This window comes from Pseudonaja textilis, chromosome 1, assembly GCF_049901715.1.
Source record: "Pseudonaja textilis isolate UNSWEBS1 chromosome 1, rPseTex1.2, whole genome shotgun sequence".
Lineage (NCBI taxonomy): Eukaryota > Metazoa > Chordata > Lepidosauria > Squamata > Elapidae > Pseudonaja > Pseudonaja textilis.
Window position 1 is genome coordinate 235587877 of NC_141990.1, and position 19421 is coordinate 235607297.

The 19421-nt window shown below is 40.0% G+C and overlaps 1 protein-coding gene across 1 annotated transcript in view; it reads left to right on the forward strand.

The window, feature by feature from the left end:
• CD81 (CD81 molecule) overlaps positions 1–19421 on the forward strand; it is a 65226-nt gene that overhangs the window by 21291 nt on the left and 24514 nt on the right. Inside the window, exon 2 of the mRNA XM_026706558.2 lies at positions 8882–8996. Within this exon, the coding sequence (XP_026562343.2) occupies positions 8882–8996 (115 nt within the window). The remainder of the gene's footprint in view (positions 1–8881; positions 8997–19421) is intronic.

Consider the following 19421-nt stretch of genomic DNA (forward strand, 5'->3'; position numbering starts at 1 on the left):
ATTCAATCCAAAGCTGCTATTGCCATTTTATATAGCATTGATTTCCCTATCATATTTAGTGGAAAGGTTTGGAAAGAAGAATTATGAATTTGAAAAGGGTAAGACTAATTTTGTTTTGGAGTTGTGATGTATAAACTTTCATTGAAAATTGAAGAACGAGTTAAAGATTGTATGATAAAATGGGCAAAAATGTTGGATATATAAAGTGGGGACCAATGGGAGAGTATGTGGAAGAAAGGATTGAAATTTACATTAAATTACATTCTTAAAAGAGAATTTATGTAAAATTAGGTATTGCAGGTAAATGACAAAAATGTACAAGGAACATTCTCCTCCATGCTGCATCGAGAGCCCAGGATGGGTTGACTCCTTCCTATGATGTCATTTAGCTGAGTCTGTACTAAGATATAAAAGCCAGCCCCCGGAAGAGACCTCAGCTTTTGACTCAGCTCCTTTCAGTCAGTAGCTGTATCTCTGAAAGCTTCTGTTAGATAACACTCACTAGCGATCTTCAGTGCCATTTTTCCTCGTTTCAAGCAGCCCCCATGATCTGGGCAGCTGCTCTTCCAGGAGAACAGGGCTCTCTCACTCTCTCTCCTGCAAGGTTGGGAGCAGCGTTGCCAGAGCGCTGTTCAGGCAAGTTGGGCAGCGTCTGTAGACCTCCCCCACGCCTGCAGTTTGAGCGGTCGTAAAAAGCGAGCAGCAAACCGATAACAGCTTCAGCCAGCTGAGGTTCTGTTGATAGCACTCGGTGAAGATCACGGTGAGGCATCAACAGAACCTCAGCTGAGGTTCTGTTGATAGCACTCACCAGTGATCTTCAGTACCTTTTTTTCCTTGCTTCAGCAGCTCCCAGGATCTGGGCAGCTGCTCTTCCAGGAGAGCAGGGCTCTCTCTTTCCTGCAGCGTTGGGAGCAGCATTGCCAGAGTGCTGTTCAGGCAAGCTGGGCAGTCTGTAGACCTCCCCCATGCCTGCAGTTTGAGCAGTCGTAAAAAGCAATCGGCAAACCGATACCAGCGTCAGCCAGCTGATCGTGTGGCGAGCGGCTGCCCTTTCCTTCGCTGACTTCACTTGGGGCTCTTTATAGCCTAGGGAGAAATTCTTCTATCTCGGAGCCTGTTTCCCATAGTCAGTGGCCATCTTGGATTGAAGCCTTCCACCACGAGGTGAGCGGCCATTTTGTAAGCCCGGGGGCCAATTTATACCCTAAGGGGCTTAATACAGAAAATTTACAAACAGTTTCTTTCCATCGTAAGAGCCTTTATTCTTCAAATGGAGCAAGATAAGGGTCAGGCAGAGCTTTTCCCCCCAGTGGAACAGTCTCTTAAGACTGGTTGGGCAACGCATCCAGTCAGTCCAGAGGGAGGTGGCTGCTAAAATGAGAGCTAAGGCTCTAGCCCCTAAGAAGCCAACTCAGGCTGAGTTGAGGGCAGAAAAGCGCAGACATGCAGCTCTAGAGAGGCAGTTCAACAGAACTATTCAACAGAAGGGAGTGCAATTACAGCATGTTTCAGGTGATACTTGTGGGCCCCAGCCAAGCCCTCCCAGGGGAGGAGAAGTTATCTATGAGCCTTTCCATCCTCCATCCTAGTCTCCTGAGGCCTTTGCAGTACAATATGATCCTCGGGATCTAAGCAGATCTGGGCCTTATTTCCAACAGGCTTCTGAGCCCTATGCTCCTCCCCCTCCCTCCAGGCCTCGGACCTCTTCTCAATCTAGGCCTGAAGCCACCTTCACTCCCACAGCAGTGGGCCTTCTGCCTTCTGCCTCTACCTTTGAGCATAGACCAGAGGATATCCAAGATGTTGTTTCTTTGGCCATTAGGCAGGGATTGGCTGAAGGCTTCAAGCAAATCCTTTGACTTCTGGAAAGGGTTCAGGCCCTTCTCCCTTCTAAATCTATAAGTTCCTTGCCTCATCACCCTGATTTACACAGGCCCCAGGACCTCAGGGTCCATTCTTCTCTACCAGAATGGGAGGAGGTTGATGAGGAGGGAAGGGCTTCACCATCTGAACACAGTTACTCCTCTCATTCAGAACGTGAAGAGGGCGAGACCTTTGACCAAACTCTTTCAGAGGAAGAGCACTCTCACCCAGAGCAGACATCCTCTGCATTGGTCTTCAATCCTTCTCTCTTCAGGCCATTACTCAGCAAGGCTTTGGTCACTGCCAAGCTGTCGCCAGAGTAAGTGGCTCCCGAGCCACAAGGAAATCCCTCTAGCCAGGGAGACTCACTCTTCTCCCAGCCTGTAGTGCATGCAGGGGTTTTGCCTTCTCCCACTTTGTTCCTGGATATGGTCAAGGAACAGTGCGCTTCCCCTTCGGCAGGTCCTCACCCATCTTCGCTGGATAAGTGTTTCTACAACATCAGCACAGCCCTGGACAATACCCTGGCAGTGCCTTCTGTTGACATTCCGGTTCTGGCCTCATTCTCATCTCCTTGCACTCACGTGGGCATCCATACAGTGGTTGCACTAACGCCAGATTAGATTGCCTACATCTGACCTTCGGTCTCACCAAGGCCTTAATAAGATTATCGCAGCGGCGGAATTCACTGCAGATGCCACTCTCAATTCCGCCAAATTTTCATCTAGGGCCATGGCATCTTCAGTAGCAGCAAGAAGATTGTTATGGCTCAGAAATTGGCAGGCGGAGTCACACCATAAATGGAAGCTGCCTTCAGTTCCATTCGCAGGCAATAAGCTTTTTGGCGATGCTCTGGAACCTTATCTCATCAAAACCAGAGATAAACGTAAAATTCTCTCTTCCTCTGGGAAGAGAGCCGACTATTGCCCAGCTCCTTATACTGGTAAACAGCCCTTTCGGGAGGGTGGGGGTCGTTCTCCCCACCCATTGGAGGTCGTCTAGCCTTCTTTGCCTCCAAATGGGAGGAGTCACAGTGGATGCCTGCATGCTCAGCACTATTAGGTCAGGATTACAAGTGGACTTCCTAATGCCACCCCCCCCAATTTTTTGATCTGTCCTGTCTCTTGGGACATTTCAAGGCAAGACCTCATGAATCAGGCCATTCAACTACTTCTTGAAATCCGAGCTATTCATCCCTGTTCCCCCTCTCAACGGGGACGTGGGCTTACTCTCGCCTTTTCATCGTTCCCAAAGCCTTCGGGGGTGGGGGGTAGCGAACCATCCTGGATCTAAATTTCTCAACCAATTTGTAAAGTGCAGGCAATTTAAAATGCAGACTCTGCATTCTATTTTAGAGAGCATTTGGGGGGGCGATCTCCTCTCTTCCACTGATCTCACATGGAGGCTTCCTCCACATCCCCATTTGGCCTCATCATCGCCAGTTTCTCCATTTCTGTTATCAGAATACCCATTACCAGTATCGAACACTTCCCTTTGGCCTCTCATCGGCTTCAAGGGTCTTCACGAAGGTTCTGGCAGCATTGATGGCATCTCTGCTTTCTGTTCCAGTGAGGATCCAATGCTATTTGGACAACATTTTGATTCTCTTAGAATATACATTAATATTCGAAGGACTTCCTCCTTCAGGAAGTCGGAAGCCATTTTGTTTCCTTTTCCCTTGTCACTTGGGGCACAAGGCCTCTTCTACTATTAGCAGGTGGGTCAGATCTTGCATTGAGCAGGCCTACAAAGCTGCGGCCCTTCGAGTTCCTCGAGGTCTGACTGCGCACTCTACCAGAAACACGGCCACTTCGGCTGCCTGGGCGACCCAAGCACCCTTGGAGAAGATCTGTCGTGTGGCCACATGGACATCTCCATCTCCTTTCATCAGATACTACCGTCTGGATGCCTTTGCCTCGGCAACTGCAACCTTCAGCAGACGGGTACTTCAACGAGTGGTTCAACTGAGTCAGACAAGGACCCGCCCGTGGACATGCAAGCTTTGGTATGTCCATCCTGGGCTCTCGATGCAGCAAGGGGGAGAATGGGCGTTGATAGAAGTGACCCTGAACGCCCTTTCTATCTATGCTGCGAGAGAGCCCAGCCCATCCCTTGATTCGTCCGGAGAGGGTAAGTCATATTTCTGTATTCGTTTGTGCTTTCAGAGACACCTTTCAGTCTGTCAAGTATCTTCGCCAAAGATGGGGTCTTTTCCGGGGGCTGGCTTTTATATCTTAGTACAGACTCAGCTAAATGACATCATAGGAAGGAGTCAACCCATCCTGGGCTCTCTCGCAGCATAGATAGAAAGGGCGTTCAGGGTAACTTCTACCAAAGCCCATTTTTGTGTTTGTGTTTGCATGACAGCTTCAGTCCACCTTTAACCTAGGAAAGCATGTTACCTCAAAAAGTTCTGTTGGTAAGTAGAGGTACTGGTAAATATACAACAATGGTTATATACATACTTTTTGTTGCTTCATACTAAATCTATAAAAAGTTAATGAACACATTCTTAGTTTATGATTTTTAACAATTGCACTAATGCGCACACATGCTTGGTCTCTCTCTCTCACACACACATACACACACCCCTACCAGAATCCTATTAACACTTACTAAAACCAGAATATTTAATTGTTCTGTTAGCATGTGAAATAAAGGCTGTTTTTGGTTCAGAGAATGCTGCTGCTTGGTTATGTCATGGCATATTTCTCAAATTCTCTAACTTTCCTTTATCTTAAAGAACCAGACACAGATTCTAAGTTTTTCTGTTCCTGTGGCAGAAGCTGTTTAGAAGCTTCTATCTCTACTCCAGCATGTGTTGCTTTCTTGCTAAAAGAGTCGGTGTTATCTGCCATCGGTGAGCACATCTGGAGGAGTTGGCCTTCAACAATAAGCATCTTAATTAAGTCAAAGGAGTTGCTACATCAATTCTTTATAAATTTTTTAAGTGCTGATGAATTAAATGTCCTAGGTGGAGATTTAATTTAAACAGACTCCCTATGGAAGCCCAAAATTATCAATTCTGTTTGGATAATGTTGGACTTCCATAGGAATCTGATCAAGTTTGGAACCATCCCATCAGTTCCAAATGACAATTTAATGCAGTGATGGTGACACCAGCCCATCCTATTCACGTTTAATTTTCTAGAGCTGCAGAGACCACAATGAGACTGGTGTGCTCTTGCCTCCAGATCCTCTGAAAATTGCATGCGAGGGCCATCATGAGAAAAATCACATGAGAGAATGGCATCTTTCCTGCACTTTTTGGAGACTTCAGAGGTGATGCGAGAGCATGCCCTCCTACAGGATTTCCAGAGGTCACGCAAGAGCACCCCCCCCCATTTCTTACGCAGCCTCTGCTGTGCCAAAAAGCACAGGAAATCACAAGGTTTTCAGAGGCTCTAGAGGCCATGCAAAAATAGGTGTGCTCTCTCCTGCAACCTCTGGATCCTTTGAAAATCATGGGAAGAACAGAAATGCCTTTTCACACTTTTTGGAGGCTGCAAGGTCAAGCAAGAGTATTCTGAAATTATATCCACGATGAAGGTCTCACACAATCTAGAGCTGCCTCTGATAGAATTTTTTGTTTCCTGAGAGAGATCTGGGACTGGGCAGAATAATTATTTTTTTTGTAGGGTTTCATGTATAGAAGCTAACTAAACTTTAAAAAAGCATGCAACATGCAAGCATGGTGAATACAAATATTTACAGTCTTGTTTTTAAGAGGTTCTAAATGTTTATAAAAATGTAAAATTAGCAGAAGCACAAAAAGGAGAAAGCCAGAAATTGGATAGTCTTTTTTCCTTTCTTTATTTTTTGGTATTTTAATTGCCAAAATTGCTCTATCTTCCTTTTTCCTTTTTCAGTATGCACAAAACATTAAGTAACGGTACAGTGAAAATCTTATTACTACATAATCGGCTGAAGACTAAAATCTTTAATCTACAATGAATACTTTGGTATAATCTGCAGCCTTTTTTAGTGTTATATTCAATTCTGGATGAAAAAGCCAAATAATGTTACACTCATTAATATTGACATTAAAAAACTAACCTTAGGTTTTAAAAAACCCTGTAAGACATAGGGCTTTATGATATTAATGATTTCATCTTTTTAATAGCTATGGTTTTCCTAAAATTGAACACAAAGAATATTCATAATATAAAGAATAATTTCAGTTATTTTTCCTTCTGAAAAAGAACTAGAGATTGAACAAGGAAAGTTTCTTAAAAAAACTTTGACATCTATAAAATCTGTTTGGCTAAAGTTTTGGAAGTTAGCAATTAATTGAGGCATATTTAAATGAATGTAAGCCCATTGTTTTAGCCATGTGCTGTAATTGCAGAGAAGGGCTTGTAATCTTCTGAAGGGCATTTAGAACAATTTGCTTGGGAAGATGGGGATTGATGAGTTTTCCATTTGTCGATGGTTTTTTTGTTTTGCATGAAAAAACCATTTTGGAATTTATCAGAGTGTTTCAGTTTCTTATTCCTATGTATGAACAGCAATGCAATTTCTTTCTTTTATCTGGTGGTACAATACAAACCAGCTTACTGTGCCAATACTAAATAGTTTCTTTAGTTCTAAAAAGGAGCTAAATAAAATCCAAGTAAACTTTAACATTTTGGCTGATTGTTTGATATACTTGCCAGCTGAACGTACGCAGGCTGCAAATGAAGTTTGCTGACTTGATTAATTCTCCTTTTGAGTCAGTGGATTTTATCTTTATTTTTCATCTTACACTATGACTTGACATTAAAATTCTAACATTATAGGTCTTCCAGTTTTACTGATGTGTTAGTGCCTTTAAATCTTGTACATTTGTAACTCTTAATATTTGTTAAGTCTACCGCATAAAGGACTTCGGTTATTGTGTAATATAATGATGTGATGAATATACATTTTTTGTGGGGGAGCGGGGAAGCTTAGAAGTTCATTTTGGTATACTTTGTCTTTGGCCAAATTTCCCAAACCACCAATGGGTGGAAATAATGATTGCGACTGTATCTGTGTCTGTATAAAAATATGTTGCAGATTACCTCTCGGTATAAGTAACATTTGCTAATGGAGTAGTTAACATTTCTGTTTGATGCTTGAATATTTTTTCTCGCATATTTACAACATCACTTTTATTTTTCTGTTCTAGTGCTAGACTCTTAATTTGCATGTCCTTTATGCTGGAAATTTGCCAGGTAGAAGTGGAATTAATACAAGCAGCCTTTAAAATAATGTCAATTCATTTCTTATTGTATAGCACTAATTCTGCAGATTATGAAAAGTTGTACAGCGATCTGAGGAAAGATCTGAAGCCTAGTGAACTTTCTGTAAAGAAGTAAACATTCTTGAGGAAAGGGTTTTTGGGAAATCTTAGATTTTCTATCCTTGCTGGTCCTTGCTGTTACAGTACGCATTGTTTATTATTGGATAGTTTTTAATCTCCTGTTTTTTTCAATGTATGCCTGTCTGAGTGTCACAGAAATGTTAGTAATGAAAAGTAATAAAGTGCCATTGCTGCTTAATCCCCTTTCATACTTTCCTATTTAAATCTCTCACTGAAACCATTAGTATTTTAATTTGCATTCTTGTCTAATGACCCAGTTTGTGTATGCTTTCTCTGCATTTCAGTTCTTTCCATGGTCTTATTCAGATCCTGTAACTGGGGCTAATTATTGCAACTGCCAAGCTAGCAAGATGAATTCACACATACATATTCATTACTTGACAATCACTATGTACAAAAGACTCTTCATAGGTCAAAAGTACCCAGATGGGACTTTTTTGTCTTTTTTTTGTAGCACTTTTCACCCTGTATCAGTTTCTGCTCATGTTGTTAGTAAACTGGATACTTCAAGATACGGTTTTTAAAAACTGTATTTAAAATACAGATATAGAAAAAAAAAAAGTCTGTCGCCAACTCAAAAAAGGGTGAATAGTGATTATCTTGTGGGGGGAAAAGCCAGAAGCTAAATATAGTGATTAAAATAAACTTTTAAAAAATTACCTGTAATTATCAGGGGAAATAGCCATAGAATAACTATAAATAGCCATATAAATTAATTCAGTTGTGAAACCTAATATTACATCAAGACCATAAACATGTTGTATCATTTTCTCACTTTTAGAATAGAGACTTTCCCAAAGTAGATTAACAAATTAATATCATGGATCCATTCCTTAACATTTGGAGGACAACCTTTTTCCAGTTACCTAAAATAATCCTCTTTTGCCATATTCCAAGATTAATAGAGCCAAAGTTCTTCATGAGATAACAATGCCATGTTTAGAAATATAATTTAACATCACATTGGGTTTGTTAATTTCCAATTTTTCATATCACATTTAAATATATAACAAATGCTAACTTTCATTTCATGTTTTATAAAATTGAATTGTTGGTTTCTATTCAAACACTCTTTTAACCATTGGAAGTAAGTCAAATTGAAAACATCATTTCTTAAAAGTTTTGAAATAAGCGATTCAAAATCAGCTATTTTAAAATATTAATCATTTATTTAGTTCAACTATTCCAGTAAAACAGCTTTCTTGTTATTTTTATATTTAAGTTGCACCACAGCATGTAATTTTGATTAAAATGTAAACAGTTATTAATAAATATATCTAGTAGCTTTCAAAGCAGAAGATGAAAATCTTGTTTTAGTGTACTTGTCAAACTTTCAAATATGTACATTTGCTTCTATCAAAAGATTCCTTGTTATTGTGGTGAAAATAGGAGGAGGAAGGAGTATTAGTTATCCTCACTGACTTGAGTTATTTCGAAAAATAAAAGCCAGAAACTATTCGTATAAAATATCGTGTAAATATGGGATTTTTTAAATTTTGTAGGTCAGTTGTTTTTATGAATATGATGATTGGTTGTTTTTTCAGAATGTAGATTTCTATATATACTGTTTGTCTATGAAGTGTTTATAGTTTCTTCCGTTTATTTAATGAGATCCCTGAAGTACTCATCTGCTTTCTTCCTCTCCCCCTCCCCTCCCCAATGTCTTTTCAGCTGGCAGGAGGGATCATTCTTGGTGTCGGGTTATGGATTCGTCATGATTCACAAACCTCCCTAATCTTGCAGTCATCACTAGAAGACCAGCCCGCTCCTAACACATTCTACATTGGTAAGATTAAAAAAAGCTATGTAACTAGGATTTCTAACATAATGGGAGGGAATCAAAAGTCAAATTATTTGGGCTTGTTATTTTTTCCCCCCTTTGCATCTATGGAGCCTCTGCAACTGACCATCACTGAATTACGGGAGAAAAAAAATCCTACTTCCTTGCTTAACATCTATTTATTTGTTTATGCTATTTTTATAGTTGCCCATTTCACAAAAATGATTCTAGGTGGCTTACTAAATTAAAACACAAGCCATCAAATACAACACATGCGCATAGATACATATCCATATTCAAAGATAAATAATTGAACCCATTCACTATCAGCAGTACCACCTGGCCCAAATGACTAGGAAAACAGAACTCCAATGCTTTGTCAAAGGGTAACAAGAATTGGAGCCTTCTGAATCTCCAGTTATCTCCATTGTGGGTTAACACATTTCTTACTGGCTTGAGAAGAGTAAAAGAATAGAATGCCTCTTTCTGATCCCCTGTTCCCCACCCCCATGCCCCCCACCCCAAAATGAGCCACAGGAAAATAAAATATAAGAGCAAACCAACAATTCATAACTGGATAGATTCTCAGAGGTCGTCCATTTAAATCCATAACTGTTGCAGAACCATTATTGCAAATCTGATGGGTGTTCATCCTACTTTTTTTTCTGTTTACAACCTGTAATCCCTTAATTCTGGGTAGGGTTGGGGCAAGTGAATGGAGCCGAGTGTTTACTGGCAGGATACCCTTCCTGATGCTTACGTGGAGTTTGCAACAGATACTTTCTCTTAGTGCCATGAGAGAGAGAAATCAGTCGTTATCTAGGATTGAACTCTCAATCTTCTGAGGGGGAGACAAGCATCTTCACTACTAGGCCATAACACCTCTCTGTAGTTCATTCCACTGCAACCCAAAAATACTTATGAAAAGAGATTTCACATTTCAAGACAGTCTGTTCCACAGTTGAGTGCTTATATTATCAAGTGACTCAATCTTTATGTTTAACTTTTTATTATTCTCATTGCTGTTTAATACCCATTGGTCCAAGTTGTCTTTCCCTCCCCACAAACAAAATAGGATAAGAGGATAATAATAATAGAAAAAGACTTGAGTCTCAGTTTCACTGACATTTAATTGTCAGAACTAGTTATGTGCAAGACAAAAGTCTTGTTGCCAGAATGTTCTGTTTTCTTCTAGAACGTTAGGTTTTATCTCAAAAAAACTGGCATAACTGAAAATCTCAGGGAAATTTATATATTTTGAGGCTAAATTGCAACTGGGATAAAATGTACCGCTTCCTGTTCTAATAGGGGTTTGCCAGTGGAGTTCAAAAAGAGAAAAAGACAATAGAAGTGATAGAACAAGAAAGAGCTGTATACCAGGAATTGTGTGCTGACCTGCATGATACAAGGAGATTATTTTGAGAGATATTGATTACCCAGGTGAATAGCTGAGGGCTCATTCACGCAGACACCTTTCCTCAGCTGTAAAAGTCCCTCTTATACCAGGTTGAGGACCTTTACTCACAGGAGAACCTCAGTCTCATTGTCAGCCTGCTGCTGAGCTAGGCTGAAAATGTTCCTCCAAGATGTTCCTACACAATAGTAGTATTTTCCTTGGCAGACAAAAGATTGGAGACAATCTTTGTCACATGGAGGAAGAAAGTTGCCAACCCCAATTGCCACACTTTAGCAAGAAGAGTTCTGTGCCTCCTTGGCCATTTTTGCTGTGGCTGTTGGAGAGCTTGTATAGCAAATCAGGTTTTAATAAAAAAAAATAAGGGCTTTTGGCAAGAGAAATTAGTGGAAAAGGAGCCCAAGTTGAGTGGGAGTTCCCAAAAATGAGCTACCAAAAGTGAGGTATTGTGGGGTCCTTAGTGCTTTCTGAGCTTGGTTGTTTTCTTGCAGACATTTCATTACCCAAGGACTAGCACTGATGGTGTTACCTAGCTTGGGTAATGAAACTTCTGCAAGAAAACAACCAAGACCTCATTCAACCCCAAGCTATAAATATTCTCCTTCATTAGGAAGAGAATTGTAAAAATTGCAAGAGTTGTGCTAACATTTAAGATAGCCACCCTGCATTCCTCTGGACCTGAGGATGAAGAGCAGGAGGAGGAAGATCTGAATCTGAGATCATGGCATGTGATGGTAGTGGTAAATGAGACACAGTCATGAGTGAGTCACTCACCGTAACCAAAGTAGGACACAGAGCTACTAAGGACATGGTAAGTGAGCATAGTAGAGCTATTCTGAAAACTTATGCCTTACTGTGTGGGTGTTCCACGCATCTCATGATATAGTCATGTTGGCCACATAACCACAGAAATGTCTTGGTTGGAAGTCACTGGCTCCCTCGGCTAAGAAACAGAGATGAGTACCACCCTCTAGAGTCAGACACAACTGGAAAGGGGAAACTTACTTTTTACCTTTAGTTTGAGAAGAGGGGAAATCTTGTAAGAAAAATAAAACTGTTCTGAGGCTGAGCATGTTTAGAATGTAAGTTACTCTGGGACCTTCTAAGTAGGTTACTTCGATATTTCTGCCAATTTCCCTGGGGAGATGCCAGCACCGAGTTAAACACTCACCGTTCTGTTTTCTGATTCAAAGTAAGAGTAAGTAAAACTAATACAGAACTTACACCTATTCGTTTAATAACTGCTTAAAGTTACAGTGGCACTGAAAAAAAGTGACTTAGGACTGGTTTTCACTCTTATGACCATGGGTGCTTGGCCCCTAGCATGTATTTATGACAGTTTCACTATCCTGGGGTCATGCGATTGCCATTTGTAACCTTCCCAGCCAATTTCTGACAGACAAAGTTAATGATGGAAGGCAGATTTGTTTAATGACTGCATTCACTTATCATTCTTTTGATTCACTTAACAACCGTGGCAAAAAAAAGTCATAAAATAGGGTGCAGCTCACTTAACTGTCTTGCTTAACAATGGAAATTTGGGGCTCTAGTGTGGACATAAGTTGAGGACTACCTGATTGTCCCTCTTCCTGAATTCTGAAAAATAAAAATTTCAAAGTAGCAGTAAAACTAGAGAGACTATACCAGACTATACCAGTCTAGAAACTGGAACGCCATGAGTTCTACTCCTGTCTTAAGAACACAGCCTGCTGTATGACCTTGGGCCAGGCACTTTCTCCTAGCCAAAGGAAAAAGGCAAGGGCAAACCATTTCTGAAAAGCACTGGCCAAGAAGATTGCAGGAACTAGTCCACCAGGCAGTTGCCAGGAGTCAACAGTGACTTGAAAGCACCTTAATAAATGCTAAAGCTAGGCATCTGGGAAACCTACCCAAACTTTTTTTTTCTTTTGAAACAGTCTATGTTTGGCAGTTTAAGCAATATTTTTAAAAAGCTCTGCTTAGATTCCTTAAGTTATTTGTCATTTCCTTTTAATAACAATGCCTTTTCTACACCTGCTCCATAGCCATTTTCCCAGATCTTTCATGATATACAACTGGGATTTTTGCTCCACCTGGTTTGCTCCAAATTCTTCTTCTCATTGTAATTTTCCTGTTTCCTGGAGGAAAAAAAAAGGCACATGCCGCTGCATTACTCACTTCTGCCCCTGTTCTTTACAACATATCTCAGATGTTTTTCAGACATATTCGAAAGTAAAGCTGCCTTATCCAAGAAACATCCTAGTGATTGGGACTCATTTTAGAAAAATACATAGATTTTTTTTTTATACACTGATGTGCTTTATTTTATGGTATGCCAAATTTTAACAGTTTATATATATAATTTGTCAGTGGAAAGTTTCCAATATATAACATAGGGTGTTTGATTTCTTTGGGAGATGATGAATGAGGAAATACGTGTCCAATGTATAAATGAAATGGCACAAACAATAGCCATTTAATATATATATGGTAATTATGCTAAAGTTCTTTTTCTCATACCACAGTCCTTATCACACATCTCTAGAAACTTCCTTTGCTTATTTTGTAGTCACTGCCAACTAACATATGATCCTCCATTTCCTCCCCTGCTCAAAATTTTTTCTTAAAATAAAAGTTGAAATTTCCAGGATTGTATTCCATCTGCTGAATTTATCCAAAAGTTCTAACGGAGTCTTTTAGTTAGATAACTCTTAGAATTTGCACCCAGAAAGTGCTCAAAGCCAGAAAGAACAAGGCAGTTTCTTTAGAAGCCAGTTGGTTATTTCATCAAAGACAAGAAGGTGATTTATTATTTTATGGTACTTTTGATGCCTATGTGAAGGGCTTTGGTGCCAAACTGAACTGAATGGACTTGGGTCTCTCTACTCCAGAATAGCTGTGGCATATCCTGGCCAGTTTTAAAAAAGCTTGATGGTAAAATATGTAGAAACGTCTCCCAAATTTATTTATTTTTTTTGGGGGGGAGCCAATCATTGAAAAAGAATTGCCTGTTACAGTCACATTTACCAAAGTTTAGACTACAGACAGCACTTGGGGGTACACTGCCTGAGGAATGGGAAGCAAAAGGTAGCCACAAAAGACCTCAGAAAATAGGTCTGTCTCTTGGGTGTAAACTCTTGGCCGGGTTTGGGCCTGGATTATTTCCTCTCCCTTCTCTGAGCTGGAGTTCCTTGCCTGCTAGAAGAGATGTGAAGAGATCTCTCCCACTCCATCATCCTCTTTTTCTCTGTTTCTATTCCAGCAGTTTTATTTCCACCCTGGGAAGCAGCTGTATGTTTCTTTCCATGATAGGAAAGGGAGGAGGGAGGGTTTGCTCTGTTCCATCTCTGGCTGGGTCTCCAGGCTGTAGAGCCTGGTTACTGTCTGTGGAAGAAGGGGGAAAAAAAAGAGTTCCTGGAAGTGAAGCAGAGACAAACATTCAGCAATAGAAAATGGAGGGGGGTGGGGAAAAGAAGCATTTCCCTTGTAACAGTGCTAGGATCCAAAGATCAAACAATCTGCAACCTGAAATTATGAGATATCTAGAGCAGGACAACTCAAGATTTTTGGTTTTTCTTTGTAGATGTTTCACTTCTTATCCATACTGAAGAAGCTTCTTGGATGAGAAGTGAAGCATCTTCAAAGAAAAACCAGAAAAGTTGCCTCTTGAAAAAAGCACCTTTGGGACAACCATGACCTGGATGGCTGAGAATCTCCATAGATGTAGAGTGGGACAAGTTTCTTTGCTTATTTTAGGAAGAAAATTCCAATATTATTCTTATTTACACATTGGTATGTTACTTTTCAAAACTGAATTATTCTATATTAAAAATGATAATATTAAAAAAGTATTAATTATAACCTTGATATGTAAACAATAAAACCTGAATAGTACACAAGTGAATTCAAGCTAATTCAGTGTATTACATGTTTTGAACTGGAGCTATTTCACATTCAGAGTGAGCTGTTTTGCACCTGAAATGGTCTGTTTCAACCATCCTTCAAGCATTTTGAAAAATTCTGCCCTAGTGTGAAATTTCTATTCAGTTGAAAACAAGTGCGGAAACAACTCATAAAGCTCAATTCTAAGACACGTTGAGTTTTGGTTTCCTTGCAGGCTCTGTCTTTCCTATCCTTTAGTTTTGTATACTCTTCCTAGTTTTGGGAAGAGCAAAAGTGAGGGAGGGGAGAGCTACTTTCAGACTTGCAAGACTGCTACTGCAAACTTACAATAAGTAATTTTAGTATTCATGGTTGGCGCTTCTTATCTGGACTACTTCAAAGGACTGACACAGCCTTAGAGTAATGTATCAAATGCAAAATAAGGTTTTCTTTTTAATAACTTCAAACAAATTACTGTAATTGAATTTGCCTTGCTATAAATAAATATACATGTTTTCCATTTAATTTGAAAATAAATGAACGCCCTACAGGTAGGTATCTTGTACAGTAAATGTTCTCATTTTTTTATCAAACATGTGGCATTTGGTTCTTGGAACAGAATACAAATTCTGTTAATTCTTCTTGATGTCTGTTTTATTCCTGCCTTGACATAGTTGTGAGGTGTTAAAATGTCAATCTTGATTCTCTCTCAGTCTTTCCTCCTTGTACCAAACCATGTTACTTGCAACTCAGTATACTATGGTCTTCTTATCGGTCTGACTTTTAGGTTTAACTTTTCATCTTAGCCAGGTTGTACATTTGCTTTGCAAATTCGTTTGTATGTGTGAATGAAGTTAGTTATAAATTGATCTTTATTATTTCTTGGTGTTTGAGAAAGAATAGAAGTTTAGACTATAATTTAACTTCTAATTCAGATGCATAGCCAACATTTAACCTTTCTGTTGAAACCTGTTTATCCTCACATCCAGTTTCTCTTTCCTTTTGTTTTATACTGATTTTTTACTTTCGTTATTATTGCCTTTTTAAAAAATATTGCTTTACCCCTCGCTTGTGAAGGATTTAATAGAAATCTGTCCCTTAAACATTTTTTCTATTGGATATAACCTTAGAATCAATTAAAAGAGAGGGATGTTTGTGGGTGGTTAAGCTTATGAGAAAAGCAGCGGAATCAACCTACTGCAAAATTAAACAAAAGCAAAGAAAATAGAGGTCCTTTGATATTATGTATTTGGTCATTTTGCTGATCTGGGAATTTATCAACATGAAGCCCAGCAGATCTACAACACAGACAGCAAACAGACCACAAATTCCAGAGATGTTTCTATGGAAAGTTCTTGCTCCCTTCCAGATGGATAGGAATGGCTTCTAGTCATAGCCACATCTGAATAACTCTGCTCCAACTCTAGACTTGTGCTTAGTGCATCTGCTAATAATTGCCATGCTTAGCAATGTGGTGCACACTTGCTACTGGTGGAAGGTGATCAAGAGTTTTAAGAAAGCAGACGAGCAATCCTCTCCAGAAGGTGGACTGGAGAGCAGAGCTAAGTAGCAAAGCAGGAGAATGTAAATTTCCATCCCCTATTCACCATGATAAGTGTGGAAATATGGAAATTGTTATCTCTCTGTAATACTTTTTTTATTGGCAAGTATGAGTCTTGTACATGAAATGTGCAAAGAGATTCTGTGAAAGAACTCATTGTTTATAGAAAAACTATCCTTAGGTCTCCTGTTCTTTTTATTAAATTTATATGCTGCCTATCTACCTGAAAAAAAGATGATTCTTGCATGTGATGCTTTGTGTCTTGGAAAAGTCTGAGCATTTGCAAAGAAGGGACAGCTACAAAACTTTCAAGGTGCTTTCCTTCTGAACAATTTAGAAACAGCTGTGAGAAGTGAGAGTGAAAAGTCTGTGGCTTACCCTCTAGAACAAAATTTCCCAAACTGAGGTGTACAGTACCTCAGTGTATCTCCCTTGTGGACCTTTTTTTAATCCTTAAGTCTGAGGATCTCTACAGACTTTTAGCTATACAATTTGGGATGAACACCCTTTGAATGGTGTGTGAGTAGGAATGGATTTCCAAAGGGCAGGGGGGATTACAGATTACAAGAACCAGAAGCACTACTCAGGTGACCCCAAGATAAACCTCCAAGTGTTTCAATGACTCTCTAAAAGGATATAAATATAAATCCTGCCATTCCCCACTATCCTGTCAGAGCTGAAGAAGCTTCTTGGGTGAGTAGCAAAAGGTCTTCAAAGAAAAAAACAAGATAGTCCAGTTGCCTCCTGAAAAAGCATATTTTCAGGCAAATGTGGTGGCAAAAAGAAAACCAATTAGGTCTAGTAGGTAAGGCATCAGGTCAGAAAGCAGGAGACCATACGTTCTAGGCATGAGTTCACGCCTTTGCCATGAATGCTGTCTAGGTGACCTTGGGCCAGTCTCTTTCTCAATCCAACCCATCTGACAGGACGGTTGTAGTGTGGAAAATAGGAGGAAGTGTTGGATATGTTCGGTACACTGAATTCTAAAAAATAATAATAAAGGTGAGATACAAATACATAAATAAAATACAGTTGGGGACTCCCAGACCGAGGGAATAGAAGGCAGGATGAGGCAAAAGTTCCTGACAATGGCATAATGTCTTCACCACAGAGCTTCGATTGTTAAAAACAATTAGCTAATTCCTGGCACACAGAGTCAACTGGGGAGCAATGAGATGTGGAGCCAATCCTTGAGCGACAACTTCTGCCATGCAGAGGTACACTTTGCCTTAGTTATCTCTGTATAAACTTGGTACATTCTCCGAACGCTGCTACTATGACTCAGTTTAAGGAAGTGAAGCTGTTTGGTACATAAAATATTTTTAGATATCCTGTATGTGGAGGTGGAGGGGTATAGTTACATTTGTCCTTTAGGTATGATATGGTTTAAAATGTCTGTGACCCATAACAAAATACTTTGAATTGATGTGAACTGAATTAAGATCATTTACTATCCACACACTAGATTCTACAGTTACAGTGTTAGCTGCTGATTTTCTTCCATCACATTTCATAGTCTTTTCCAAATGAAGAAGGAGAGCCAAGGATTGGGCTTCCATTCCTGGCGTTCAAAGCATTTCATTTTTTTACTAAGCAGTGCTGTATATTTATTTGGGCAACTTTCAGAAACAAAAGTTAGTTTGGAAATTCTAGCCTGGGGATGTGGGGAGTTTATGCTTGGCTGTTTTTGCTCAAGAGGCCTTTTCTCTCTTCCGTTGCTCAACGTTTTTAAAAGCTTAGCCTTAAGCCACAGAAAACGGCAATACCACAAGAGGATTCTGGCATTTTTTCTAGGTATTTCCTAGTTATTTCCAATTCCTAGGGAATTGCCTGAGAGTTGCAATACTTTTGCATGGCTGCTCCTACATTAAGGAACTCCCTCTTACCACCAGAAGGCCATCAAGACATTGCTTTATACCCAAACACTGGGATTGTTACCCAGAAAAGAAGTACAACAAAAGTATTATTTCGACTGTAAGGATACATGAAACAGAATCTTGTATTTCTCCCCTCCTCTCTCTTTTAGTTTCTGGGAAACTAGGGAGGCTCTCTTGTGAAAAGCCTTCTTTTTCCCCACCTGCTGTCTGTGCTGCCTCTTATCACACCATTGCCTAGGCTGTGGGTCTTCCTCCTTTTTCTTGAGGTCATTCCCACATACCATTAGAGCAGGAGTGTCAAACTCAAGACCCAGGGACCGGATGCGGCCCGCAGGGTACTTAGATCTGGCCCACGAGGCCACCCTGGAAGCAGCAAAGGACCAGGCCGCAGTGCTTCTGCCAGCGAAAACACACTCCGGTTTTGGCTGCCAGGGCCTGCCACCCTCTGCCAGTGAAAACAGAGCTCGGGAGGGCTGCATGCGGATTGCTGCAGACCCTGGCAGCTGAAAACGGAGCTCGGGAGCCTGTTTTCGCTGGCAGAGCACTCAGGCCACCACAGGCGCCCCCATCACAAATGAAGTCGAGCTGGCCACACTTAATCCTGCCCTTGGTACTCATCCTGATAAAATAACTAAATAAGTTAGTAACTCCCGATTATAGTGTGAATGTCTTTAGATGTCTGTTTTCAGTTTGATAACAGCATCAAAAACATAAGGGTAACAGAAAAGGCTTTTGTCTGATCAGGGCATTTTTAATCATTCACTGCTAGTAACCCTAAAACCACAAGAGTGGATTATGGGTGGATTAGTTAGGGTTGCAGCAGCTGTATCATTAGTTCACTGATGACTAAGAAATACGTTCTTGGGAAAGAGAATGGAGTTTTCCATCACTTTTTTTCCCCCAGCCACTAATTCACATGATAAAGAGTTGACACAATAGCAATGTGAACAAAACCAGCAGTTAAAAGAGATATGCCCCTTTTGATTCTAGCTACAGGTAGTTCTCGGTTAACAATGGTAATTGGGTTAGGCTTTCCACCCCAACTTCCGCCGCTAAGCAAAGCGGTCATAGTTTGTGATCATAAATATTGACACCATAAGACTGCATTGACGAGGGATAGCAATCCCCATTGCCACATGAACTGATTTCTTGATAGATGTATTCTTTTAGATACCAGAAAAATTCCCTTTCACACTTAGAAGTCTTTTTTTAGTACTTGAACACAAGGCTTACAGCTACGTATTTATATATGATGTTTTAAATGTCTTTCTGTTAACATTATAAGCTGCCCAGAGTTGCTTTGAATTTAGGGGGGGTGGGGGATAAATTTAAAAATCAATCAATCCATCTATCCATGTATCCATCTTACGGAGGTTTAATGGCAGCTACCTTATATGGTTTCTAAATACGAATAAACCATTTAGTGATGGTTGGAGGTCAGAATCATATCCTGAATTTGCCACATAGGCTCCACAATTTTAACAAGAAATCAGCTGCAAATTACACTTGCTTTCCTGCAACCTTACATTTTCCTCTCTTTCTGAAACAAAAGCCTTAAGAATGTTGCATGAGAATAAGAAAAATATTCTCCCAAACTTCCCCTTATGGTAGCACTTCCTTTTTTTTTTTTTTACAAGATTAAGGAGAAGAAAGGGCAGTCAGAGAAAGGCTATGCCTTTCACACATTTCTAATGAGGCATCTGTTGCCTACCTACCAG